The sequence below is a fragment of the Oncorhynchus masou genome, unplaced genomic scaffold, assembly GCF_036934945.1.
Source record: "Oncorhynchus masou masou isolate Uvic2021 unplaced genomic scaffold, UVic_Omas_1.1 unplaced_scaffold_1585, whole genome shotgun sequence".
Lineage (NCBI taxonomy): Eukaryota > Metazoa > Chordata > Actinopteri > Salmoniformes > Salmonidae > Oncorhynchus > Oncorhynchus masou.
The window spans coordinates 24,558-52,401 of record NW_027005925.1 but is presented as its reverse complement, the minus strand read 5'-3'; the positions used below and the strand labels follow the sequence as shown (position 1 = coordinate 52,401).

The 27,844-nt window shown below is 44.9% G+C and overlaps 1 protein-coding gene across 4 annotated transcripts; it reads right to left on the bottom strand.

Moving 5' to 3' along the window:
- Positions 1–86: 86 nt before the first annotated feature.
- On the bottom strand, positions 87–26,621 carry LOC135531421 (gasdermin-E-like). Of its 4 annotated transcripts, XR_010454002.1 has the most exons (11): positions 26,052–26,160; positions 25,491–25,746; positions 20,524–20,728; positions 8,953–9,118; positions 8,539–8,659; positions 8,252–8,377; positions 7,621–7,748; positions 6,821–6,992; positions 6,640–6,713; positions 6,251–6,544; positions 87–3,729 (listed from the first exon to the last, which is right to left on the bottom strand). XR_010454002.1 is itself a non-coding variant. In XM_064959464.1 (10 exons), the coding sequence occupies exons 2-10, from the start codon at positions 25,720–25,722 to the stop codon at positions 6,311–6,313; spliced, it is 1,458 nt and encodes a 485-aa protein (XP_064815536.1). In that variant the 5' UTR covers positions 25,723–25,746; positions 26,537–26,621; the 3' UTR covers positions 4,083–6,310. The 4 variants fall into 4 exon arrangements, 3 of the variants coding, with proteins under 3 accessions (XP_064815536.1, XP_064815535.1, XP_064815538.1); XM_064959464.1 differs by lacking the exons at positions 87–3,729; positions 26,052–26,160 and adding an exon at positions 26,537–26,621 and having other exon boundaries at positions 4,083–6,544; XM_064959463.1 differs by lacking the exon at positions 87–3,729 and having other exon boundaries at positions 4,083–6,544.
- Positions 26,622–27,844: the final 1,223 nt, after the last annotated feature.

Sequence of the window (27,844 nt, the reverse complement as noted above, 5' to 3'; positions counted from 1 at the left end):
TGTCCCAGTGCCATTGCACTTTGTGAAAGTACACTCTGAGTTAATCAGTGGAATATTCAGAGTGGGGGTACGCCTATGTTGCCAGTGAAAGGTGTGACCTTCATAATGGGTAACGATATTGCCGGAGGAAAGGTAGTACCCGTATTGGAAGTATTGGATAAAAGTGACCACTCTCTCTCGAATGAGCTGGCACAGAATTATCCACATGTGTTCCCCGCTTGTGCTGTCACTCGTGCTCAGGCACGACAAGAGGGTGATGAGAGAGATTTGTCGAACACTGTTCTGTTCAAAGAGGTTGATCAAGAGGATGGATTGTGTGATACCTCTGAAAAGCATGGACAGGTGCGCCCTGTTAATGCCAAGGTCTTGGCTATAACTGCATTCCCTGCACCTACCACCAGACGAGAGCTACGCCGCTTTTTAGGGATGGTTGGCTACTACCGTAGCTTCTGTAAAAATTTCTCTGCGGTAGTTGCTCCATTGACCGATTTGCTTAGTCCGGCTAGATCATTTGAGTGGTCCCCTGATTGTAAGAGAGCTTTTGAATCAGCGAAAGCACTCTTATGTAGTACACCTGTACTTGCTGCTCCTGATTTTGAACAACCGTTCAAACTTGAGGTAGATGCTAGTGCCAGAGGTGCTGGTGCTGTTCTACTGCAGCAGGACAAGAGTGGAGTGGATCATCCCGTTTGTTATTTTTCACGTAAATTGAATAAATGTCAAACAAACTATGCGACAATAGAACAAGAAGCTCTTGCTTTGTTGTTGGCTCTGCAATACTTTGAAGTATATATTGGTTCCAGTGCCCTACCCGTGATTGTATATACTGACCATAACCCCTTAGTTTTTCTCCACCGAATGTACAACCAGAACCAGCGCCTTATGCGTTGGGCGCTGATTGTACAAAATTATAATTTGGAGATCCGCCACAAAAAGGGTTCTGATAATGTGTTGGCAGATGCTTTGTCTCGTGTGTGAAAATGATTTCTGCATGTTTTGCAAGAGTGTTGCTTTGTTGGGAGTATTAATTGAAATACTGTAGTCGCAACCCCTAGGGTTGCTCTTTTAAGGGTGGGAGTGTTACGGATACAGTTATCCTGTGTGTGTGTGTATCCTGTGTGTGTGTTTCTTTTCTCTCCTTCTCCCCTCACAGGTGAAAATCATCACTCCCCAATCAGTCAACAATCAATCATCAATCAGAAGACACACCTCCTCATATTTCCTAAACCTATCACAGTTCTTTCCCCATGGTTTAAAAACCCCATTTGTTTGTTCTAGAGCTCAGCCCAGCTCAGCTCAGCTCAATCTCTCTGTAAATGCCATGTCTGTAGGTCTCTGTGTTTCACTCTCGCTTTGTGTCGTAACCTCTCTTTTGTTTAAGCACCTCATAGCACTTTGTCATCACCTGTGAGTATTGTTTTTGGTTATGGTGTTTGTGTTTGATTGCTGGTGGAAAAGGGGGAAACCAAGACAAGTCGCCCATGGGCATACACTACCCGTAGGTGAACTTTGTTAAATACACTAGTTAGAACTGGGCGGACCACCCACTGTATTTTTGGTTAGTTAGTTAGCTGTTGTTAAAGTAGGCTAGTCTAGCTTAAGGGTGTTTTTGAATACTTATTGTTTCTTTCCTTGGGTCCAGCTCAGCCCCTTTTCCTGCTCCCCCCATTACCGTGTGTTTATAAATAAACCTAGAGTTTGACGGTAGATTTCAGTTGTCGTGCTTATTTCGTTCACACTTTTCCTTTGTCACAATAATAATTTGCATGAGTTATGTTACGAGTCTCATTACCATCCCCCCTAGACTGTCGGGCCAAAAGGGATTCGTAACAGTGTGTGTGTGTGGGTGAGAGGGTATGAGTGGGTGTATGTGTGGGTATGTGTCTATACATACGAATGGGAGGGTGAATATGAATATGTGTAGGAGGGTGGGAGAGAATGGGTGTGTGGAGGACTAAGCTATATGTTGTGTGTGAATGAAGGAGAATGAATGAGGAAGTAGAGGGGAGGTGGTGATAAACTGGGTCTGGTGGATAAGAGGGTAAGGATGGAAGGGTGGGACAAGCTTGGCTTGGGGAGGCAAGGGGGAGTAATGATGGCAGATGGGGTTAAGCATGGCTTTGGTGGGGTTAAGGGGGGATAACAGGGAGGGGGGGTGGAGAGGGATGGATATTGTTAGAGAGAGAGAAGGAACAACTTAATTATACTACGATGTCATTGTATTTCTTTATGACTTGTAAACCCGTTACAAGAAGTTTGGAACCACTAAGACTCTTCCGAGAGCGAGCCGGCCGGCCAAACTGAGCAATCAGAGGAGAAGGGCCTTGGTCAGGGAGGTGACCAAGAACCTGATGGTCACTCTGACAGAGCTCCAGAGTTCCTCTGTGGAGATGGGAGAACCATCCTCAAGGACAACCATCTCTGCAGCACTCCACAAATCAGGCCTTTAAGGTAGTGGCCAGACGGAAGCCACTCCTCAGTAAAAGGCACATGACAGCACACTTGGAGTTTGCCAAAAGGCACCTAAAGGACTCTGACCATGAGAAAAAGGTTCTTGGGTCTGATGAAACCAATATTGAACTTTTTGGCCTGAATGCCAAGCACAACATATGGAGAAAACCTGGCACCATTCCTACGGTGAAGCATTGGGGTGGCAGCATATGCTGTGGGGGTGTTTTTCAGCGGCAGGGACTGGGAGACTAGCCCGGATCGAGTGAAAGATGATCTGAGCAAAGTGTCGTGGAAATTTCCTTAATTACCAAATGATGAGAGAGCAAATCACACGAGTCAGAGTTATGCTTAATCTTCACTTTTAATAATAATGAAGCTTTTGCAATAGCATTTTGACTTTCAACAGTTCAGTATCTCTAATGAAAAGTTGAGAGTCTCCAACATAATGGCAAATGGGTTCCTTTATAGCAAAGATCCACCCCTCCTAGACGACATGACAAAACACAGGTCTTAGGAACTTACACAGAGAAAGACTTTACTTCAGAGGAATATCCCCTAGTCAGACAGAGTTGGCTATAAATTATCGTTCAGTTTGGTCTCCTAAACAAAGCTCTTATCTCGTCCTTGGTACAAGATGGTACCAAGACATTACCCCCACCCTATGATATATATCAAATTGTCATTTAGATAGAACCAATTCTAAATACAACCAATCCAGGACAAACTCACGGAGAGGAGAGTGACCCTATAGGTCAACAAAGAGGGAGCATAGAATGATTCCAGACCCTGCCATCCTCCTTTCCCCGATGAGAAAAGTAGGGAGTGACTGGCACACCGACACAGTGGAGCAAAAGAGCAAAAGATATGTTTACACATGATGACCCCTTGACAACTCTCCCCTTTCTGCGGCCCATGCAACTTAGTCTTGACATAGAACAGATAACTGCCAATGGCCACCACTATAGTACAACAAAATACATTCTTATGAGAAATAACTCAAGCATATGATGAATATAAAACATCTTATCTATGTTACTCACCAATTCTGATTATTCCCCAACAAAAGTACAGAGAGATCCTTGAAGAAATCCTGCTCCAGAGTGTTCAAGACCTCAGACTGGGGTGAAGGTTCACCTTCCAAGAGGACAACAACCCTAAGCACACAGTCAAGACAATGCAGGAGTGGCTTCGGGACAAGTCTCTGAATGTCCTTGAGTGGCACAGCCAGAGCCCGGACTTGAACCCGATTGAACAACCCTGGACAGAGCTTGAGAGGACCTGCAGAGATGAATGGGAGAAACTCCTCAAATACAGATGTGCCAAGCTTGTAGGGTCATACCCAAGAAGACTTGAGGCTGTAATCACAACCAAAGGTGCTTCAATAAAGTACTGAGTAAAGGGTCTGAATACTTATGTAAATGTCTTATTTTGAAAACATTTGCATTTAGAATACATTTAAAACTTCATGCACAGTGAAGAGTTTGTTGTTTGACTGAGGAGGGTGCAATTGCGGTCTGCAATTCCGGGCGTTCCTGCATTTGAGCATTCCTGCATCTGCAGAAACCCCTCTTTATACTTCTGTTGGTCCATATTTAAACCAGGACAGGCAGGAGATGGGGCGCTCAGTACAGTAGGTACCATGACTTTGGATGTCAACCACCGCCAAACCCCACAGATGAAGGAACCAATGGGATGCTTGAGGGAGGGGGAGTGCCCACATGCAGGAACGCCCCAAATTGCGAGGAACAATCACACGCTATTGGAGAGACGAGCCATGTGCAACATGCAAACCCCGTTACAAGCCTGCTAGAGTTTGCGGCAGGCGGACAACCAATATCCACGGATGAAGCATGAGCTGGAATGAGCTGGTTAGCTGAGCTGGTTAGCTTTAGAAGACCCTGAGTAGAACTAGCTTGCTTCGTAGGATACTCCCCCTGGTGTGCAGCCTGCAGCAGCCTATCATTTTAACTGAGGGGCAACTCTGTGTTGACCTGGGGTTCAGGGTCAGTATGTCTCCAGTCAGAACATCACGGAGGGTAAAGTCAGTGGACTGGTATTTGGGTGAGGCTGCTGGGTTTGTTTGGTGGCCATATTTATGTTTCATCACCATATGAAAAATGATTATGCGTTTGGACTGGCAGACCAAGAGGACAAGACGGAGATGGCCCTGAACTCGGTAAATGGCTGTCTCCTGGACACATGCGCATCCAACATCGTCCTCAAAAGCTCTTTTATCAAGTAAATGCACACATTCATTCAGGTTACAGACCGTGTAACTAGACCTAGGACCCCTAGACATAATGAGTCAGGTTACAGACCATGTAACTAGACCTTGAACCCCTAGACATAACGAGTCAGGTTACAGACCATGTAACTAGACCTTGGACCCCTAGACGTAACGAGTCAGGTTACAGACCATGTAACTAGACCTTGGACCCCTAGACATAACGAGTCAGGTTACAGACCATGTAACTAGACCTAGGACCCCTAGACATAACGAGTCAGGTTACAGACCATGTAACTAGACCTAGGACCCCTAGACATAATGAGTCAGGTTACAGACCATGTAACTAGACCTAGGACCCCTAGACATAACGAGTCAGGTTACAGACCATGTAACTAGACCTAGGACCCCTAGACATAACGAGTCAGGTTACAGACCATGTAACTAGACCTAGGACCCCTAGACATAACGAGTCAGGTTACAGACCATGTAACTAGACCTAGGACCCCTAGACATAACGAGTCAGGTTACAGACCATGTAACTAGACCTAGGACCCCTAGACATAACGAGTCAGGTTACAGACCATGTAACTAGACCTTGGACCCCTAGACATAACGAGTCAGGTTATATACCATGTAACTAGACCTAGGACCCCTAGACATAATGAGTCAGGTTACAGACCATGTAACTAGGTCTTGGACCCCTAGACATAACGAGTCAGGTTACAGACCATGTAACTAGACCTTGGACCCCTAGACATAACGAGTGAGGTTACAGACCATGTAACTAGACCTAGGACCCCTAGACATAACGAGTCAGGTTACAGACCATGTAACTAGACCTAGGACCCCTAGACATAACGAGTCAGGTTACAGACCATGTAACTAGACCTAGGACCCCTAGACATAACGAGTCAGGTTACAGACCATGTAACTAGACCTAGGACCCCTAGACATAACGAGTCAGGTTACAGACCATGTAACTAGACCTTGGACCCCTAGACATAACGAGTCAGGTTACAGACCATGTAACTAGACCTTGGACCCCTAGACATAACGAGTCAGGTTACAGACCATGTAACTAGACCTTGGACCCCTAGACGTAACGAGTCAGGTTACAGACCATGTAACTAGACCTTGGACCCCTAGACATAACGAGTCAGGTTACAGACCATGTAACTAGGTCTAGGACCCCTAGATGTAACGTTATGGGTTATAGGCTTCCTAACAATACATTAAAAAGCATTATAACAACAATAAGCTATGCAAGTGACTCTGAAAATAGCCTTGTAGTTTTTGAATTTTGTACGCTTTTTGAATGGTCTTCAATGGGCAAAAACTTCATTAAAGGCATCTGGCAGAAGTAAATACAACTGCGTTTTGATGAAAAGCCATTAACATGGAAATATGACGTAGGAATGTGTCATTAATGAATGTACAGTAGTGGGAATATTATTTTGTACATTTTTCTTCACACGTGCATTATCTTGTTTTTGATATGTTTTACTCCTGCTCTAAGTCTCTTTGCAATCATCAACAATATGTTATCAAATGTGACATTTCTGAAATTCTGACCTGGCGGTGCAGTTCATATATTCACTTTGTAGCACAAGGAATGTTTCTATTCGGCTCAATCTATCCTAAAGAGGCCAGGCCATTCACAGCGATACTCATGACAAGAAGAAGGTGTCCAGGGCAGATAACTGAAGTCACTGTGAATTCTGCGTCCTCATTCAATCTGGTAAGTTCCACATTGGAGAGGGCAAAGAGACTCTCTGTCCTCTGATACAGCTCCTCCTCAGTCAGAACAGCCAGACCTGCATCTCTCAGAGAGAGGGTCTCCCCACTCCCTGCTGCCACATGCTGCACCTGGAGGACAAGGAGCACAGGAATAAGCTTACATGCACTCTTTTCTAAAAGAGTCATATAGGACTGGAGGCTCAATCAAGCAGGTGTGAACTCACCAGGATCTGCAGGGCCTGTAAGACTGGAGGACTGCAACAGGATCCCAACACAGAGAGACCCTCATCTGTCATTCCTGAATGAATAAATATACACACATAAAACCACAGTAGTGAAACTAGTTTCCCAGGAACTGATCAAATAATAACTGGAGAATCCTGTGAAAACTGCTCTCTATCTCACCGTCCATGGCACTGACAATGAGGTGGACGGCACTGAGAAGTGAGGATCTGATCACGTCCTCATCCTTCCCAACACATTGGTCTACAAGATCCAGTATGGCCTGGACTGTTTCCCTCTCAGACTCTTCCAGGTCACCCAAGTCAGGAGTCTCACCTTCACACAACTGATCCAGCTGTGATGAGAGAGAGAGTGTCATGTCTTGTTATGTCTGTTCCTGTCCTTTCTCTTCATTCTCTCTCTCTGCTGGTCTTTTTAGGTTACCTTCTCTGTCTCTCATCCTTCAGCTGTTCTACATTTCCCCTAACTAGCTCATTCTCTCTTTCCCCACCTGTTCTCTCTTCCCCCTCTGATTAGGTCTCTATTTCTTTCTCTGTTCCTGCTACTTTCAGTGTCTGATTCTTGTTTGTGTTTTTTGATGCCAGAAGCAAGCTGTCGTCTCGTTTGCTTCCACCTTGTCCTGTCCTGTCGGAGTCTGCCTGGCAGGAGTATCCTGCACTATACTAACGTTCTTTTTTGTTCCGCTGACAACGTTGGAAGAGGATTTATGCCATTCCTGTATTTTCATTAAAGAACTCTGTTTTCTGTTAAAACCGCTTTTGGGTCTTCACTCAAGTTCATAACAGAGAGAGAGAATATGAAAGACAGTGAGAATGTTACAGATATTCAGGGTGAGATATTCATTCCTGCTATTAGTTGTGTGTGTGTGTGTGTGTGTGTGTGTCTACATTGTGTGTGTGTGTGTGTGTGTGTGTGTGTGTGTGTGTGTGTGTTTGTGCCCTGTTTCTGTACGTCTCATTCACCACACTCTCCAGCGCACTGACTGCCTCTCTGTCCTCCATGGTTGTCTTGAGGAGCTGGAGCAGAGAGGAACGTGTGTCTACTGGCAGGACTGACAGCAGCTGGAAATGACCCCTCAGTTTCTCCAGTTCTGTCAACACACAAACAACAGACAGACCAGAACGTGTTACTTTGTCAAAGTGTGATCAATTATTTTTTTTTGTATACCAAAAGTGTAGTAACTTCGTAATTACTAATCAAAGAGAACAACTTAAAAATTGAACGTTCCATTCAGTAGACTACCTGCTGACCAGACGTTCCATTCAGTAGACTACATTACATGTTGACCAGATGTTCCATTCAGTAGATTACATGTTGACCAGACGTTCCATTCAGTAGATGACATTACATGTTGACCATTCAGTAGACTACATTACATGTTGACCAGATGTTCCATTCAGTAGATTACATTACATGTTGACCAGATATTCCATTCAGTAGATTACATGTTGACCAGATGTTCCATTCAGTAGACTACATGTTGACCAGACGTTCCATTCAGTAGACTACATTACATGTTGACCAGACGTTCCATTCAGTAGACTACATGTTGACCACTAGACAGGAGACATTACCCTCCACTGGCATTATTACCTTCGTTCAGATTTAAGGGGCTGTTGGCATCAAAGTCACCTCCCAGGTCCATAATTCCATCCGCTTCAATGTCATCCTTTGATGTAACCTTTTCAAAGCCCCCATTGTTGGAGAAGAGGCACAGCTCTGTGGACAAGAGCAGACAACAGTCATAACCAGTCACTCACAGACAGATACAGTGGCTGTACTAAATACACTGAGGAACATAGACGCTGGCTGTGTACTTTACCATGGTACTTAACCATGCAGCTATACCTGGGAGATTGACAAACCATACACTTCCTCACCAAACTGTCCATTGCATTTGACCTTGAGTTCAATCAGACTGAAGGCCACGACAGTATATTCAGGAATCTTCAGTGACACATCACTTTCTGTCTGAGTACTGCCACTCTGCTTCATAGAGTCCTGTGGAGGAAATATCAAATCAGTCAGAGACGTTTGGTGCCCTGACGACCCAGATTCTAACCCAGACAGTCATCTATACTGCACCATTACATCTTCAGAAAGGGGTTCTAATGATAAAAACAGGAAATGATCTATGTGGGAATTCAGGGCTATATTATTCATCACTCCTGAACAGACATCTGTGATCTGTCAATATGCTCCTAACATTTATTTTATTTATCATAAAGTGAGATTATTGAGATTAAAAATCAATTTTAATCTTTTAATTTTAATCTTTTAATCTTTCTTCCTACCTTCACGCTCAGGGCGCTCATGTTGGCTGCTGCATTGCCACGCTTCCGGACTTTGTTTGTGACCTGGCAAGGTTGTGATGTCATAATCCTCTCCGTCAACACCCCTAATATTGCCCTGGGCTTCTCCCGGGTCTGCTTGATCACAGGGTGGGTCATGTCCAGGCGTCTGCAGGAAGGACCCAAATAAATGATACAAAATATAGAGTGGGCAAGGAAATATTATTTAAAGCTATTAGCTGTGCTTCTTACTAGAGGGTTATTCTTGAACTGCATGTATTTTACATCCCTCGCCTTTACAACCATGAAAAACACTGTTTGGGGGTAAGGGGTAGCATTTTCACTTTTGGATAAATAGCGTGCCCAAACTGAACTGCCTCCTACTCTGTCCCAGATTCTAATATATGCATTTTATTATTAGTATTGGATAGAAAACACTCTGAAGTTTATAAAATTGTTTGAATCATGTCTGTGAGTATAACAGAACTTATTTAGCAGGCGAAACACAGAGGACAAACCATTCAGATTTTCTTTTTTTTTGAGGTCACTGTCTTTTCAATAAGTTTTCATGGGGAATCCAGAATTCTAATCGACTTTCCTGCCATTCCTACCGCTTCCACTGGATGTCACCAGTTTGTAGAAATTGGTTGAGGTTTTTCCTTTGTGTAATGAAGAAGTACCATAGCTCAGAACGAGAGTCACTTCATGTGTACCTTTTGAAAGAGGCGCGTAACCAGAAAAGTAGCGTCAGTTTGTTTTGCTCCTGTATTGAACACAGATCATCCCGTCTTCAATTTGATCGATTATATACGTTTAGAAAAACGTACTTTCGTATTACAAGAGTAGTTTGAAATGTTTTGGCAAAGTTTACAGGTAAGTTTTGAGCTATTTTGTAGCAGTGTGTTTCTGGATCAAATGCGCCAAATAAATTGACATTTTGGATATATATCGACGGAATTAATCGAACAAAAGGACCATTTGTGATATTTATGGGACATACTGGAGTGCCAACAAAAGAAGCTCGTCAAAGTTAAGGCATGATTTATATTTTATTTCTGCATTTTGTGTTGCGCCTGCAGAGTTGAAATACGCTACTCTCTCATTGTTTACTGTTGTGCTATCATCAGATAATAGCATCTTTTGCTTTCGCCGAAAAGCCTTTTTGAAATCTGACATGTTGGCTGGATTCACAACTAGTGTAGCTTTCATTTGCTATCTTGCATGTGTAATTTAATGAAAGTTAGATTTTTTGTCATGTCTTGTTATGTCTGTTCCTGTCCTTTCTCTTCACTCTCTCTCTCTGCTGGTCTTTTTAGGTTACCTTCTCTGTCTCTCATTCTTCAGCTGTTCTACATCTCCTCTAACTAGCTCATTCACTCTTTCACACCTGTTCTCTCTTCCCCCTCTGATTAGGTCTCTATTTCTTTCTCTGTTCCTGCTACTTTCAGGGTCTGATTCTTGTTTGTGTTTTTTGATGCCAGAAGCAAGCTGTCGTCTCGTTTGCTTCCACCTTGTCCTGTCCTGTCGGAGTCTGCCTGGCAGGTGCCACCTGCACTATACTAACGTTCTTTTTGTTCCGCTGACAACGTTGGAAGAGGATTTATGCCATTCCTGTTTTTTCATTAAAGAACTCTGTTTTCTGTTAAAACCGCTTTTGGGTCTTCACTCAAGTTCATAACAGAAGAATCAGACCAAGAATGGACCCAGCGGCTCCGGACCCTTTTCACTCCGCCGTCGAGATCCAGGGAGCGATGCTAGGCAGACACGAGGAGGAATTGTCTGCTGCTCGACATGCCGTTGAGACCCTGGCCGTCCAAGTCTCCGACCTCACAAGACAGGTTCACCAACTCCACCTCGATCCACCGCCCACTTCCAGGGTTTCCGAGTCTCCGGAGCCCAGGATCAACAACCCGCCGTGTTACTCTGGGGAGCCCACTGAGTGCCGCTCATTCCTCACTCAGTGTGATGTGGTGTTCTCTCTCCAGCCCAACACTTACTCCAGGAGCGCAGCCCGCATCGCCTACGTCATTTCTCTCCTTACCGGACGGGCGCGTGAGTGGGGCACGGCAGTCTGGGAGGCGAGGGCTGAGTGTATTAACCAGTATCAAGACTTTAAGGAGGAGATGATACGGGTTTTTGACCGTTCTGTTTTTGGGGAGGAGGCTTCCAGGACCCTGTCTTCCCTATGTCAGGGGAATCGATCCATAACGGATTATTCTATTGAGTTTCGCACTCTCGCTGCCTCAAGTGACTGGAACGAGCCGGCTTTGCTCGCTCGTTTTCTGGAGGGTCTCCTCGTCGAGGTTAAGGACGAGATCCTCTCCCGGGAGGTTCCTTCCAGTCTGGACTCCTTAATAGCTCTCGCTATTCGCATAGAGCGACGGTTTGATCTTCGTCGCCGAGCTCGAGGAAAGGAGCTCGCGTTCTCCGCTGCTCCCCTCTCCACATCACTGCCACCTGCCGCATCACTGCCACCCTCCTCCGCCGGCTCGGATGCTGAGCCTATGCAGCTGGGGGTATCCGCATCTCGGCCAAGGAGAAGGAACGGAGAATCACCAATCGCCTCTGTCTCTACTGCGGCTCCGCTGGTCATTTTGTCACCTCATGTCCAGTAAAAGCCAGAGCTCATCAGTAAGAGGAGGGCTACTGGTGAGCGCAACTACTCAGGCCTCTCCTTCTGGATCACGCACTACTTTTCCGGTCCATCTCCGCTGGCCCGGTTCATCTGCTTCCTGCAGTGCCTTGATAGACTCTGGGGCGGAGGGCTGTTTTATGGACGAGACCTGGGCTCGGGAACATGACATTCCTCTCAGACAGTTAGGGGAGCCCACGGCCTTGTTCGCTTTAGATGGTAGTTCTCTCCCCAAGATTCAGCGTGAGACGCTGCCTTTAACCCTCACTGTCTCTGGTAATCATAGCGAAACCATTTCTTTTTTAATTTTTCGTTCACCTTTTACACCTGTTGTTTTGGGTCATCCCTGGCTAGTGCGCCATAACCCTTCTATTAATTGGTCTAGTAATACTATCCTATCCTGGAATGTTTCTTGTCATGTAACCTGTTTAATGTCTGCTATCCCTCCTGTTTCCTCTGTCTCTACTTCACAGGAGGAGCCTGGCGATTTGACAGGGGTGCCGGAGGAGTATCACGATCTGCGCACGGTGTTCAGTCGTTCCAAGGCCACTTCTCTCCCTCCACACCGGTCGTATGACTGTAGTATTGATCTCCTTCCGGGAACTACTCCCCCCCGGGGTAGATTATACTCTCTGTCGGCTCCCGAACGTAAGGCTCTCGAGGATTATTTGTCGGTTTCGCTCAACGCCGGTACCATTGTCTCCTCCTCCTCTCCCGCCGGAGCGGGGTTTTTTTTTGTTCAGAAGAAGGACGGGTCCCTGCGCCCATGCGTGGATTATCGAGGGCTGAATGACATAACAGTTAAGAATCGTTATCCGCTTCCTCTTATGTCTTCAGCCTTCGAGATCCTGCAGGGAGCCAGGTTTTTCACCAAATTGGACCTTCGTAACGCCTACCATCTCGTGCGCATCAGGGAGGGGGACGAGTGGAAGACGGCGTTTAACACTCCGTTAGGGCACTTTGAATACCGGGTTCTTCCTTTCGGCCTCGTTAACGCTCCAGCTGTCTTTCAGGCACTAGTTAACGACGTCCTGAGAGACATGCTGAACATTTTTGTTTTCGTTTACATGGATGATATCCTGATTTTTTCTCCGTCTCTCTCGATTCATGTTCAGCACGTGCGACGCGTCCTCCAGCGCCTTTTGGAGAACTGTCTTTATGTGAAGGCTGAGAAGTGCATTTTTCATGCCGCCTCTGTCCCTTTTCTCGGTTCCGTTATTTCCGCTGAGGGCATTAAGATGGATCCCGCTAAGGTCCAGGCTGTCATTGATTGGCCCGTTCCTAAGTCACGCGTCGAGCTGCAGCGCTTTCTGGGCTTCGCTAATTTCTATCGTCGTTTCATCCGTAATTTCGGTCAGGTGGCAGCTCCCTCACAGCCCTTACTTCTGTTAAGACGTGCTTTAAGTGGTCCGTTTCCGCCCAGGGAGCTTTTGATCTTCTTAAGAATCGTTTTACATCCGCTCCTATTCTTGTTACACCTGACATCTCTAGCCAGTTTGTTGTTGAGGTTGACGCGTCAGAGGTGGGCGTGGGAGCCATTCTTTCTCAGCGCTCTCTCTCTGACGGCAAGGTCCATCCTTGCGCGTTTTTCTCTCATCGCTTATCGCCGTCAGAACGTAACTATGATGTTGGTAATCGCGAACTGCTCGCCATCCGCTTAGCCCTAGGCGAATGGCGACAGTGGTTGGAGGGGGCGACCGTTCCTTTTGTCGTTTGGACTGACCATAGGAACCTTGAGTACATCCGTTCAGCCAAACGACTTAATGCGCGTCAGGCTCGTTGGGCTCTGTTTTTCGCTCGTTTCGAGTTTGTTATTTCTTATCGTCCGGGCTCAAAAAACACCAAGCCTGATGCTTTATCTCGTCTCTTCAGTTCTTCTGAGGTCTCCACCGACCCCGAGGGGATTCTCCCTGACGGGCGTGTTGTCGGGTTGACTGTCTGGGGAATTGAGAGGCAGGTAAAGCAAGCACTCGCTCACACTCCGTCGCCGCGAGCTTGTCCTAGGAACCTTCTGTTCGTTCCCGTTCCTACTCGTCCGGCCGTTCTTCAGTGGGCCCACTCTGCCAAGTTAGCCGGCCACCCCGGCGTTCGGGGTACGCTCGCTTCCATTCGCCAGCGTTTCTGGTGGCCCACTCGGGAACGTGACGCGCGTCGATTTGTCGCCGCTTGTTCGGTCTGCGCGCAGACTAAATCTGGGAACTCTCCTCCTGCCGGCCGTCTCAGACCGCTTCCCATTCCCTCTCGACCGTGGTCTCACATCGCTTTAGATTTTATCACCGGACTGCCTTCATCAGCGGGAAGACAGTTATTCTTACGGTTGTCGATAGATTCTCTAAGGCGGCTCATTTCATTCCTCTCGATAAGCTCCCTTCTGCTAAGGAGACGGCTCAGATCATTATCGAGAATGTTTTCCGAATTCATGGCCTTCCGTCTGACGTCGTTTCCGACAGAGGCCCGCAGTTCACGTCTCAATTTTGGAGGGAGTTTTGCCGTTTGATTGGGGCTTCCGTCAGTCTCTCGTCCGGCTTTCATCCCCAGTCTAACGGTCAAGCCGAACGGGCCAATCAGACTGTTGGTCGCATTTTACGCAGTCTTTCTTTTCGTAACCCTGCGTCTTGGTCAGAACAGCTCCCCTGGGCAGAGTACGCCCACAACTCGCTTCCCTCGTCCGCTACCGGTCTATCCCCTTTTCAGTGTAGCCTCGGGTACCAGCCTCCGCTGTTCTCATCTCAGCTCGCCGAGTCCTGCGTCCCCTCCGCTCAGGCTTTTGTCCAGCGTTGCGAGCGCACCTGGAAGGGGGTCAGGTCGGCACTTTGCCGTAATAGGGCGCAGACTGTGAGGGCCGCTAATAAGCGTAGGACCAAGAGTCCTAGATATTGTTGCGGTCAGAGAGTATGGCTCTCCACTCAGAACCTTCCCCTTAAGACAGCTTCTCGCAAGTTGGCCCCGCGGTTCATTGGTCCGTTCCGTATTTCCCAGGTCATTAATCCTGTCGCAGTGCGACTTCTTCTCCAGCTATCTTCGTCGCGTTCACCCGGTCTTCCATGTCTCCTGTGTTAAGCCCGTTCTTCGCGCCCCCGCTCGTCCCCCCCCCATCCTTGTCGAGGGCGCACCCATCTACAGGGTTCGTAAGATTTTGGACATGCGCCCTCGGGGCCGTGGTCATCAGTACCTAGTGGATTGGGAGGGGTACGGTCCTGAGGAGAGGAGTTGGGTTCCCTCTCGGGACGTGCTGGACCGTTCGCTGATCGATGATTTCCTCCGTTGCCGCCAGGTTTCCTCCTCGAGTGCGCCAGGAGGCGCTCGGTGAGTGGGGGGTACTGTCATGTCTTGTTATGTCTGTTCCTGTCCTTTCTCTTCACTCTCTCTCTCTGCTGGTCTTTTTAGGTTACCTTCTCTGTCTCTCATTCTTCAGCTGTTCTACATCTCCTCTAACTAGCTCATTCACTCTTTCACACCTGTTATCTCTTCCCCCTCTGATTAGGTCTCTATTTCTTTCTCTGTTCCTGCTACTTTCAGGGTCTGATTCTTGTTTGTGTTTTTTGATGCCAGAAGCAAGCTGTCGTCTCGTTTGCTTCCACCTTGTCCTGTCCTGTCGGAGTCTGCCTGGCAGGTGCCACCTGCACTATACTAACGTTCTTTTTGTTCCGCTGACAACGTTGGAAGAGGATTTATGCCATTCCTGTTTTTTCATTAAAGAACTCTGTTTTCTGTTAAAACCGCTTTTGGGTCTTCACTCAAGTTCATAACATTTTTATAGAAATATATTTGAATTTGGCGCTCTGCATTTTCCCTGGCTATTGGCCATGTGGGACACAAGCGTCCCGCCTACCCCTGAGAGGTTAAAGGCTCTCTTCAATCTGTAACACTGACGCCTTAGACTTTTGAAGGTAATTTCCCTTTGAGCCAACATATGCAGTGTTTAACGTGAATGCTGTCTCTGCCAAATACATTTTTTACAACTTACCTGGGAAAATAAGGGTAAAATAAGAAATTGCCTTTACATGTCAATTTTTTATTTATATTTGACCTTTATTTAACCAGGCAGGTCAGTTAAGAACAAATTCTTATTTTCAATGACGGTCTAGGAACAGTGGGTTAACTGCCTGTTCAGGGGCAGAACAACAGATTTGTACCTTGTCAGCTCGGGGGTTTGAACTCAATCACCCAATCACACTGTAAAGCTGAATTTCAACGATGCGGATTGAGTACAGCCCTAAAATTTAAGGAAAGCAAATAGGCTTGTCCCAGTAGTGATGTGTGGAGTTGGAGCGACATGTTTCGGGGATTTAGAGACATCTATTATTTTGAATGATAGAAAGTAAATAAAAGTATTTGATATGTTGTATAGATCAATAAAAACAAAGAAGACTATTAAAATACTTTTTATAACAAATATAATGTGTCCCTAAGTTTCATGTCATTAGTGTTCCCACCTTGTAAATCACTCATTAAAATAATATAAAAAGGACATTGAGCATTCTCTCAAGTGGCAAACTATGGGTCTAAATATTGACTCCTTGGGCAGGTGAACCGTATGATTGTAGTTAACATACCAACCTGGACTCCTTGGGCAGGTAAACCGTATGATTGTAGTTAACATACCAACCTGGACTCCTTGGGCAGGTGAACTGTATGATTGTAGTTAACATACCAACCTGGACTCCTTGGGCAGGTAAACCGTATGATTGTAGTTAACATACCAACCTGGACTCCTTGGGCAGGTAAACCGTATGATTGTAGTTAACATACCAACCTGGACTCCTTGGGTAGGTAAACCGTATGATTGTAGTTAACATACCAACCTGGACTCCTTGGGCAGGTGAACTGTATGATTGTAGTTAACATACCAACCTGGACTCCTTGGGCAGGTAAACCGTATGATTGTAGTTAACATACCAACCTGGACTCCTTGGGCAGGTGAATCGTATGATTGTAGTTAACATACCAACCTGGACTCCTTGGGCAGGTGAACTGTATGATTGTAGTTAACATACCAACCTGGACTCCTTGGGCAGGTAAACCGTATGATTGTAGTTAACATACCAACCTGGACTCCTTGGGCAGTTGAACTGTATGATTGTAGTTAACATACCAACCTGGACTCCTTGGGCAGGTGAACTGTATGATTGTAGTTAACATACCAACCTGGACTCCTTGGGCAGGTAAACCGTATGATTGTAGTTAACATACCAACCTGGACTCCTTGGGCAGGTGAACCGTATGATTGTAGTTAACATACCAACCTGGACTCCTTGGGCAAGTGAACTGTATGATTGTAGTTAACATACCAACCTGGACTCCTTGGGCAGGTGAACCGTATGATTGTAGTTAACATACCAACCTGGACTCCTTGGGCAGGTGAACTGTATGATTGTAGTTAACATACCAACCTGGACTCCTTGGGCAGGTAAACCGTATGATTGTAGTTAACATACCAACCTGGACTCCTTGGGCAGGTGAACTGTATGATTGTAGTTAACATACCAACCTGGACTCCTTGGGCAGGTGAACTGTATGATTGTAGTTAACATACCAACCTGGACTCCTTGGGCAGGTAAACCGTATGATTGTAGTTAACATACCAACCTGGACTCCTTGGGCAGGTGAACCGTATGATTGTAGTTAACATACCAACCTGGACTCCTTGGGCAGGTGAACTGTATGATTGTAGTTAACATACCAACCTGGACTCCTTGGGCAGGTGAACTGTATGATTGTAGTTAACATACCAACCTGGACTCCTTGGGCAGGGGAACTGTATGATTGTAGTTAACATACCAACCTGGACTCCTTGGGCAGGTGAACCGTATGATTGTAGTTAACATACCAACCTGGACTCCTTGGGCAGGTGAACTATATGATTGTAGTTAACATACCAACCTGGACTCCTTGGGCAGGTAAACTGTATGATTGTAGTTAACATACCAACCTGGACTCCTTGGGCAGGTAAACCGTATGATTGTAGTTAACATACCAACCTGGACTCCTTGGGCAGTTGAACTGTATGATTGTAGTTAACATACCAACCTGGACTCCTTGGGCAGGTGAACTGTATGATTGTAGTTAACATACCAACCTGGACTCCTTGGGCAGGTAAACCGTATGATTGTAGTTAACATACCAACCTGGACTCCTTGGGCAGGTGAACCGTATGATTGTAGTTAACATACCAACCTGGACTCCTTGGGCAAGTGAACTGTATGATTGTAGTTAACATACCAACCTGGACTCCTTGGGCAGGTGAACCGTATGATTGTAGTTAACATACCAACCTGGACTCCTTGGGCAGGTGAACTGTATGATTGTAGTTAACATACCAACCTGGACTCCTTGGGCAGGTAAACCGTATGATTGTAGTTAACATACCAACCTGGACTCCTTGGGCAGGTGAACTGTATGATTGTAGTTAACATACCAACCTGGACTCCTTGGGCAGGTGAACTGTATGATTGTAGTTAACATACCAACCTGGACTCCTTGGGCAGGTAAACCGTATGATTGTAGTTAACATACCAACCTGGACTCCTTGGGCAGGTGAACCGTATGATTGTAGTTAACATACCAACCTGGACTCCTTGGGCAGGTGAACTGTATGATTGTAGTTAACATACCAACCTGGACTCCTTGGGCAGGTGAACTGTATGATTGTAGTTAACATACCAACCTGGACTCCTTGGGCAGGGGAACTGTATGATTGTAGTTAACATACCAACCTGGACTCCTTGGGCAGGTGAACCGTATGATTGTAGTTAACATACCAACCTGGACTCCTTGGGCAGGTGAACTATATGATTGTAGTTAACATACCAACCTGGACTCCTTGGGCAGGTAAACTGTATGATTGTAGTTAACATACCAACCTGGACTCCTTGGGCAGGTGAACTGTATGATTGTAGTTAACATACCAACCTGGACTCCTTGGGCAGGTAAACCGTATGATTGTAGTTAACATACCAACCTGGACTCCTTGGGCAGGTGAACCGTATGATTGTAGTTAACATACCAACCTGGACTCCTTGGGCAGGTGAACCGTATGATTGTAGTTAACATACCAACCTGGACTCCTTGGGAAGGTGAACTGTATGATTGTAGTTAACATACCAACCTGGACTCCTTGGGCAGGTGAACTGTATGATTGTAGTTAACATACCAACCTGGACTCCTTGGGTAGGTAAACCGTATGATTGTAGTTAACATACCAACCTGGACTCCTTGGGCAGGTGAACTGTATGATTGTAGTTAACATACCAACCTGGACTCCTTGGGCAGGTAAACCGTATGATTGTAGTTAACATACCAACCTGGACTCCTTGGGCAGGTGAACTGTATGATTGTAGTTAACATACCAACCTGGACTCCTTGGGCAGGTGAACTGTATGATTGTAGTTAACATACCAACCTGGACTCCTTGGGCAGGTGAACTGTATGATTGTAGTTAACATACCAACCTGGACTCCTTGGGCAGGTGAACTGTATGATTGTAGTTAACATACCAACCTGGACTCCTTGGGCAGGTGAACTGTATGATTGTAGTTAACATACCAACCTGGACTCCTTGGGCAGGTGAACTGTATGATTGTAGTTAACATACCAACCTGGACTCCTTGGGTAGGTGAAATGTATGATTGTAGTTAACATACCAACCTGGACTCCTTGGGCAGGTGAACTGTATGATTGTAGTTAACATACCAACCTGGACTCCTTGGGCAGGTGAACTGTATGATTGTAGTTAACATACCAACCTGGACTCCTTGGGCAGGTGAACTGTATGATTGTAGTTAACATACCAACCTGGACTCCTTGGGCAGGTGAACTGTATGATTGTAGTTAACATACTAACCTGGACTCAGGCATTGAAGTGAACGTAAATCTGTCTCTCTCCATTTAGTGTAATACGTTACGTTTCGTATGTATTCATTTGTGGATGTCCGTCATTCATTTCGTATGATATGTTATGAAATACGATTTGTATGACATGTTACTAATTGAAATTCGTAAAATATGTAATGAGTTTGCAATACGTATGATATGTTACGAATTTCACTTTGTTGTGGCTAGGTGGGCAATGTTAGCTAGGCGCTAGGGTTTAGGGGTTAAGGTTAGGGGTTAGGGTTAAGGTTAAGAGTTAGGGTTAAGGTTAAGAGTTAGGGCTAGGAGAAGTGTTAGCTCACATGCTAAGTAGTTGCAAAGTAGCTAAAAGAAAGTAAGCAGTTGCAAAATGACTAATTAGCTAAAGTTGTCCATGATGTGATTTGATGCGTACACTTTAGGTTGCTAGACATTTAAATAGGAGGTGGTTTTCAAATTTTCTAATTAGCTGAAATGCTAAATTTGTCCATGATATGATTGAAACACACAACCTTTGGGTGTCTAGGCATTCGTGTTATACGTCCTCCATCCCACCCTCTTTTTGTTTTTTTTCTTAAGTAATCATACATATCATACTAATTCCACAAATTAACTTTTAAAAAGGCACACCTGTTCATTGAAATGCATTCCTGGTGACTACCTCATGAAGCTGTCATCAAGGCAAATGGTGGCAATTTGAAGAATCTCAAATATAAAATATATTTTGATTTGTTTAACACTTTTTTGGTTACTATATGCTTCCATATGTGTTATTTCATAGTTCTGATGTCTTCACTATTATTATACAATGTAGAAAATAGTAAAATAAAATAAAAACCTTGAATGAGTAGGTGTTCTAAAATGTTTAACTGCTAGTGTACACAATCCTTGTGTTAATTGTCTTAAGACTTAAAAATCCTTCTTAACCTGTCTCCTCCCCTTCATCGACACTGATGGAAGTGGATTTAACAAGTAACATCAATAAGGGATCATAGCTTACATCTGGATTTACCTGGTCAGTCTGTGATGGAAAGAGCAGGTGTTCTTAATATTTTGTACAATCAGTGTATGTACAGTATAGGGCAACTCACTTGTCTTTCGCGTAGTTAACCACCTCCTTCACTTTCACCTCCTCTTTCTTCAGTCTGCCAAAGGACGACTCTTGTTCGTTTGAGTATTTTAAGGCCACGTTAAGTTTTAAATCAGCCAACAATCCCTCCACATTTCCTCCTGCCTTCATTTCTTCTATATCACCAAATGTCCCACTGTGGTCCACGAAGTCAGACTCCTTGACATCTGAGGGAAAATTCAACATTAGAACCTTATGCATTTATAACACAGCACATATCTAAACTCAGCAAAAAAAGAAACGTCCTCTCACTGTCAACTGCGTTTATTTTCAGCACACTTAACATGTGTAAATATTTGTATGAACATAACAAGGTTCAAAAACTGAGACATAAACTGAACAAGTTTCACAGAATTGGAATAATGTGTCCCTGAACAAAGGGGGGGTCAAAATCAAAAGTAACAGTCAGTATTTGGTGTGGCCACCAGCTGCATTAAGTTCTGCAGTGCATCTCCTCCTCATGGACTGCACCAGATTTGCCAGTTCTTGCTGTGAGATGTTACCCCACTCTTCCACCAAGGCACCTGCAAGTTACCAGACATTTCTGGGGGGAATGGCCCTAGCCCTCACCCTCTGATCCAACAGGTCCCAGACTTGCTCAATGGGATTGAGATGCGGGCTCTTTGCTGGCCATGGCAGAACACTGACATTCCTGTCTTGCAGGAAATCACGCACAGAACAAGCAGTATGGCTGGTGGCATTGTCATGCTGGAGGGTCATGTCAGGATGAGCCTGCAGGAAGGGTACCACATGAGGGGGAGGATGTCTTCCCTCACAGTGTTGAGATGGCCTGCAATGACAACAAGCTCAGTCTGATGATGCTGTGACATACCGCCCCAGACCATGAAGGACTCTCCACCTCCAACTCGATCCCGCTCCAGAGTACAGGCCTCGGTGTAACGCTCATTCCTTCGACAATAAACTCGAATCCGACCATCACCTCTGGTGAGACAAAACCGTGACTCGTCAGTGAAGGGCACTTTTTTGCCGGTTCTGTCTGGTCCAGCGACGGTGGGTTTGTGCCCATAGGCAACGTTGTTGCCGTGATGTCTGGTGAGGACCTGCCTTACAACAGGCCTACAAGCCCTCAGTCCAGTCTCTCTCAGCCTATTGCGGTCTGAGCACTGATGGAGGGATTGTGCATTCCTGGTGTTACTCAGGTGGCTGTTGTTGCCTTCCTGTACCTGTCCTGCAGGTGTGATGTTCGGATGTACCGATCCTGTGCAGGTGTTGTTACACGTGGTGTGTCACTGCGAGGACGATCAGCTGTCCGCCCTATCTCCCTGTAGCACTGTCTTAGGCGTCTCACAGTACGGACATTGCAATTGATTGCCCTGGCCACATCTGCAGTCCTCATGCCTCCTTGCAGTATGCCTAAGGCACATTCACGTAGATGAGCAGGGACCATGGGCATTATTCTCTTGGTGTTTTTCAGAGTCAATAGAAGGGCCTCTTTAGTGTCCTAAGTTATCATAACTGTGACCTTAATTGCCTACCGTCTGTAAGCTGTTAGTGTCTTAACAACGGTTTCACAGGTGCATGTTCATTAATAGTTTATGGTTCATGGAACAAGCATGAGGAAAAGTGTTTAAACCCTTTACAATAAAGATCTGTGAAGTTATTTGGATTTGTACGAATTATCTTTGAAAGACAGGGTCCTGAAAAAAGGATGTTTCTTTTTTTGCTGAGTTTATTTGTTAATGAATTAAAATCAGTCCGTGCATGATATAGCCTAGCTGTTTGAGCCGAAATGGACTAATTTGCCATGATGCTAGATTAGCATACTTGCTTGAATACTGACTGATTTCACAATAACACCATGTATTCTTGTAGGCTAAATGTTTTAGCCTAGTTCACATTAGGTTTCCATTGTATTGCTAATTGTTCTTGTGGTTGTGTGATACATTCATCATGTTGGTTACAGCCCCATAAGGGAGTGGATGTCCTGCTTGCAGACATTTGCCACCACAGGGGTTTGGCCTGTCGATGCGGCAACATGCCAGCTCAGAGGAAGAAAAGGTGGCATGACCTCTTTCAGAAGGTACTGTATGTATTATGACGAGAGATAATGACCATGCATAGGCCTATGACATTTGAACTTTGTGTTCATCTAGAAAACAGACTGTATGACTAGAAATACCTGTCATTAAATGTAGGTCTTAAATACTAATAAACAGAAACTTTATTACAATATTAGGCCATCAAATTGTCATGGCATATTGTTACAAAGAGACTATACACAGTATCAAAGTCTCAAGCTGTTGTCAACCAATCATGACAGGTTAAGGAAAGTTCCAGAGAGAGCTGGAGTTCATCACCCCTTGACTCCCGGATTCGGGTGTGGGAGAGGCGTAGTGGGGCGAGCTGCTTGAGAGTGGTGTGAGATGGTGGAGTCACCAGCAGAAGACTTCCTAACACATGCTTCCTTACGTATTGTTACAGGTAGAGAATTCCCCAATGTAGGTCTGTGGACAACTATGCTCGGGGGGCTTCAGAGAGGGGCTTCAGAGAGGGGCTTCAGAGAGGGGCTTCAGAGAGGGGCTTCAGAGAGGGGCTTCAGAGAGGTGTCTGTGGACTTCACCCCAGGAGGTAACATAAAGCTTTTAAGCTAAAAGAACATTTATTTTTCTGATTTACTGAAATTAGATACCATATGGTAGTGTATTTTTTAGCAGGTCTCTACCTGTGGACCTGCTGGGCCAGCACCTACAACTCCACCTGCACCTGCACCTACAACTCCACCTGCACCTACAACTCCACCTGAAACTCCACCAGCGCCTACAACTCCACCTACACCTACAACTCCACCTGCACCTACAACTCCACCTGAAACTCCACCAGCGCCTACAACTCCACCTGCACCTACAACTCCACCTACACCTACAACTCCACCTGCACCTACAACTCCACCTGCACCTACAACTCCACCTGCACCTACAACTCCACCGGCACCTACAACTCCACCTGCACCTACAACTCCACCTGCACCTACAACTCCACCTGCATCTACAACTCCACCTGCACCTACAACTCCACCTACAACTCCACCTGCACCTACAACTCCACCTACAACTCCACCGGCACCTACAACTCCACCTGCACCTACAACTTCACCTACAACTCCACCTGCACCTACAACTCCACCTGAAACTCCACCGGCGCCTACAACTCCACCTATAACTCTACCTGCACCTACAACTCCACCTGCAACTCCACCTACAACTCCACCGGCACCTACAACTCCACCTACAACTCCACCTGCACCTACAACTCCACCTACAACTCCACCGGCACCTACAACTCCTCTGGCGCCTACAACTCCACCAGCACCTACAATTCCACCAGCACCTGTCTGCTTGAGGGGGAATGTACACAGCTGTGACTATAACTGCCGAGAATTCTCTTTCTTGGTAGGTAAAAATGGCTGGCATTTGATTTTAAGGAATTCTAGGTTGGGTGAGCAGAAGGACTTGAGATCCTGCATGTTGTTATGATTACGCTATGAGTCGTTAATCATGAAGCATACACCCCTGCCCTTCCTCTTACCAGAGAGGTGTTTATCTAATACCTATTGTTTACTTAAAAATTGCACTGTTGATTAGGGCCTATAAAGTAAGCATTTCACTGTAAGGTCTCCCTGTTGATTAGGGCCTGTAAAGTAAGCATTTCGCTGTAAGGTCTACCTGTTGATTAGGGCCTATAAAGTAAGCATTTCACTGTAAGGTCTCCCTGTTGATTAGGGCCTATAAAGTAAGCATTTCACTGTAAGGTCTACCTGTTGATTAGGGCCTGTAAAGTAAGCATTTCACTGTAAGGTCTACCAGTTGATTAGGGCCTATAAAGTAAGCATTTCACTGTAAGGTCTACCTGTTGATTAGGGCCTGTAAAGTCAGCATTTCACTGTAAGGTCTCCCTGTTGTATTCGGCTTCCATATAACAACAACCTGATTTTCACTGTACCCTACAATTACATATGTTACATGTTACTTATAAACTCAATCTATCTAAGCCATTGTTATTGTACCATAAAACGTCAATTGGGTGTTTATTTGCTTATGTCACTGAACACAACAGGTGCTTATTAGAGACAGACCTTTTTTTGCCAGGTGTCTATTTCCTTAATGCACACAACTTTTGCTAGTTTGCATACTGATAGTTAATTGTTCAATTCCAGTATTCACTTCCAGCATTTTTTATAAATTTCTTCATTTTCTGCAATAATGTATTGTCATTTACACACGGTTACATGCATTTTGTCTTAGTATGCCACTATTTCTATTTGTTTTCTTATTTTCCTTGACAGAATCGTTATTTTCCTCTTTGACTGTTCCCGGAGGTCAGGGTTGCCATGTCCGTTATTTCCATATGAGGACGGCCGTTGCTGAGAGAGTGGTGGGGAGGACCGGACGGGTGTGTGTGGGTTGAGAGAGAACTGCAGCAGGCAGCTTAGTCTACTATTGTCTGAGACGTGAGTGAAAGGAGACAGAGCAGCACTCTCGTCGTGACAACTTTTTACTAGTTGTAGGTTGGCTATTTAGAACGTCATTATGGAGACAACTATATATTAACACGCGAGAACTGATGCGGACCAAGAAATAACGGCTACAAAACACTGGAAACGACTTTGGGAGCACTAGAGCGCCATGGAAGCAAGTCGGTCGGAGGTGGTTTAAACTCCATTCTAATGTAATCTTTGCTTATGGAAAACTGTCAGAGGGACTGTTTAAAAATAAAATAAAATTCTACCTGTAATTAACTAGGCAAGTCAGTTAAGAACAAATTCTTATTTTCAATGACGGCCGAGGAACAGTGGATTAACTACCTTGTTCGGCCGGCAGAACGACAGATTCTTCCCTTGTCAGCTCTGGGATTCGATATTGCATCCTTTCGGTTACTAGTCCAACGCTAGTCCAATGTTCTGGTGTTTACCTGGGTTTAAAGGTTTGTCTTCAGGTTCTCCGGGTTTCAGCACATCACTCAGGGAAAAGCCTCTGGACTGGTATTTCGGTTCCTGCCAGAAACATCCATATCTGGGCCTGGTCTTCACAATGAGTGAGAGGAGATTTAGTTTACCAGAGCTGTCGTTCAGACTGGACACTGGAATCAGGCTACCGTTAGAATCTACTTCCTTCAACATGGATTTTACGGCCTTGGAAATCATGATGGTGGTGGATCGTGTTTCTGGCTGCAGCAGATGACAAAGACACAAATGACAAAGATGTCTAAGAAACAAAACTAAGATGAACACATGAACACTCAATACAACAGCTTCAGAAGAGCATTCTAAATACATTTCACAGTTGGCAAGACACTCAATAATGAAAACACACGGTTCACTTTCCCTGGGAAAAGAGTGGATCAGAACAGAGTAGCATTGCTTTTGACAAGACAGGAATACAGATAGGAAATAATTTCTGTCAAAATTGTTGGTCATTCAAGACAATCCAAAGCATGCTGTATTTTATTCTGATCGCAACACTGCTTCAATACCTGGTTCCCACTGCTTCTTCCTCTTGGTCCTTATGACTTAAAGATACGTTATGGATGAGATAGGAATATGTGTGAAATGCATCAGCTAAGAGTTCATTACATACTAGTAGGAGGAGTCTCTTTTACTGGGAAACTGTCCTGTTCCACTCTTACATTCCTGCTCTTCACTTCTGCTTTATTTAATGAGAAAATAACTTCACTAGAAATAGTTAGAGCTACATGACAAATTACTAGGAAGTATATTCTGGCTTGATGTGTTGTCATCCTCATGTCAGTGAAGCAGTTTTGGGGAGTAGTTCCTACATGCAATTCAACAAAGCACAGTTTAGTTGTTACAAGTACCTGGATGTTCGTATTGTTAGGTTCTAATACTCAGAGTAAAAACTCGATGGACACTATGAAAGCTTAAACCAAGTTTATTCATCCCAAAGGATCAAACAGCTGTACAGACAAAGACATGGTTTCACCCATTGTAGTATACATACCCCACTTTGAGTGGTCTCCTCCTTATCGCTAAAAATGGCATGTTTATTTCTAGACAGGATGCTAAGTGATATGGGCAATACACGGTTCCTCCCCTTATCAGTACTGACACATACGCGTACTTATGGCACCCCTTATGTCTCTATTATAACTCATGATTCATAATATAACTCATGACTAATAATATAACCAACGATTAATAAAACAACTAAAAATGAATAATACAACTAATGATTAATACAATAACTAATGATGAATAATACAACTAATGATTAATAAAATAACTAATTATTAATAAAATAACTCATAATGAATAATATAACTAATGATTAACAATATAACTAATGATTAATAATATAAGTTATGATTAATGATTTAACTAGTGATTAATAATATAACTAATGATTAATAGTTAAAGCTCAGAAATCCAAATCCATCAATATGAACAATGTGCTTAGCTGGAAAGTCCAAGTAGAGTGTCTGCTCCAGTGTCCAACAACACCTCTATTTCCTACACAGACTCAGGGTTATTAGAGTTACCAGAGAATAATGCTCCTGGTCTTCAGGGGAAAGCCCTCATTGATCTACTCTGGTTGCGCGAGTGAATTCATTGGGACAGTGCAACAGCCGTACTGGGGGACTCAGTCAGCTGTAGCCCAACAGCACGTACTGGGGGACTCAGTCAGATGTATCCCAACAGCACGTACTGGGGGACTCAGTCAGCTGTAGCCCAACAGCACGTTCTGGGGGACTCAGTCAGCTGTAGCCCAACAGCACGTACTGGGATACTCAGTCAGCTGTAGCCCAACAGCACATTCTGGGGGACTCAGTCAGCTGTAACCCAACAGCATGTACTGGGACACTCAGTCAGCTGTAACCCAACAACACGTACTGGGGGACTCAGTCAGCTGTAGCCCACTTGGGTGCTGCTATAGAGATTCATTAGTAGTGTCCGCCCATGAAGGCTTGATGTCATTTGCCACAGATAAATCGACGTAGCAATTTCATAGTTGTTTATCGTCTTCTAGTTAGCTAGTTGAAAAGTCATCATGAATCATGTCAACAATCGCCTAGCAAATTATTTTCAAACTTGTTGAGATAAAACATATTGGAGCTCATCAACCACTGAACAGACCTCAGTTAAAATAGAGCAAGTTAGAAAATAATTAAACCTGAGTTTGGATGGAACTTTGGATGGAACTTGTGTGACAAAGTGAAAATGTAGTTTCCATCAACCTCACGCGCAATGTAGATATCAAAGAACGCCGCAGTTCGTGGGTAGAGTAGTGGGTGAAACCATTCACTTCAGG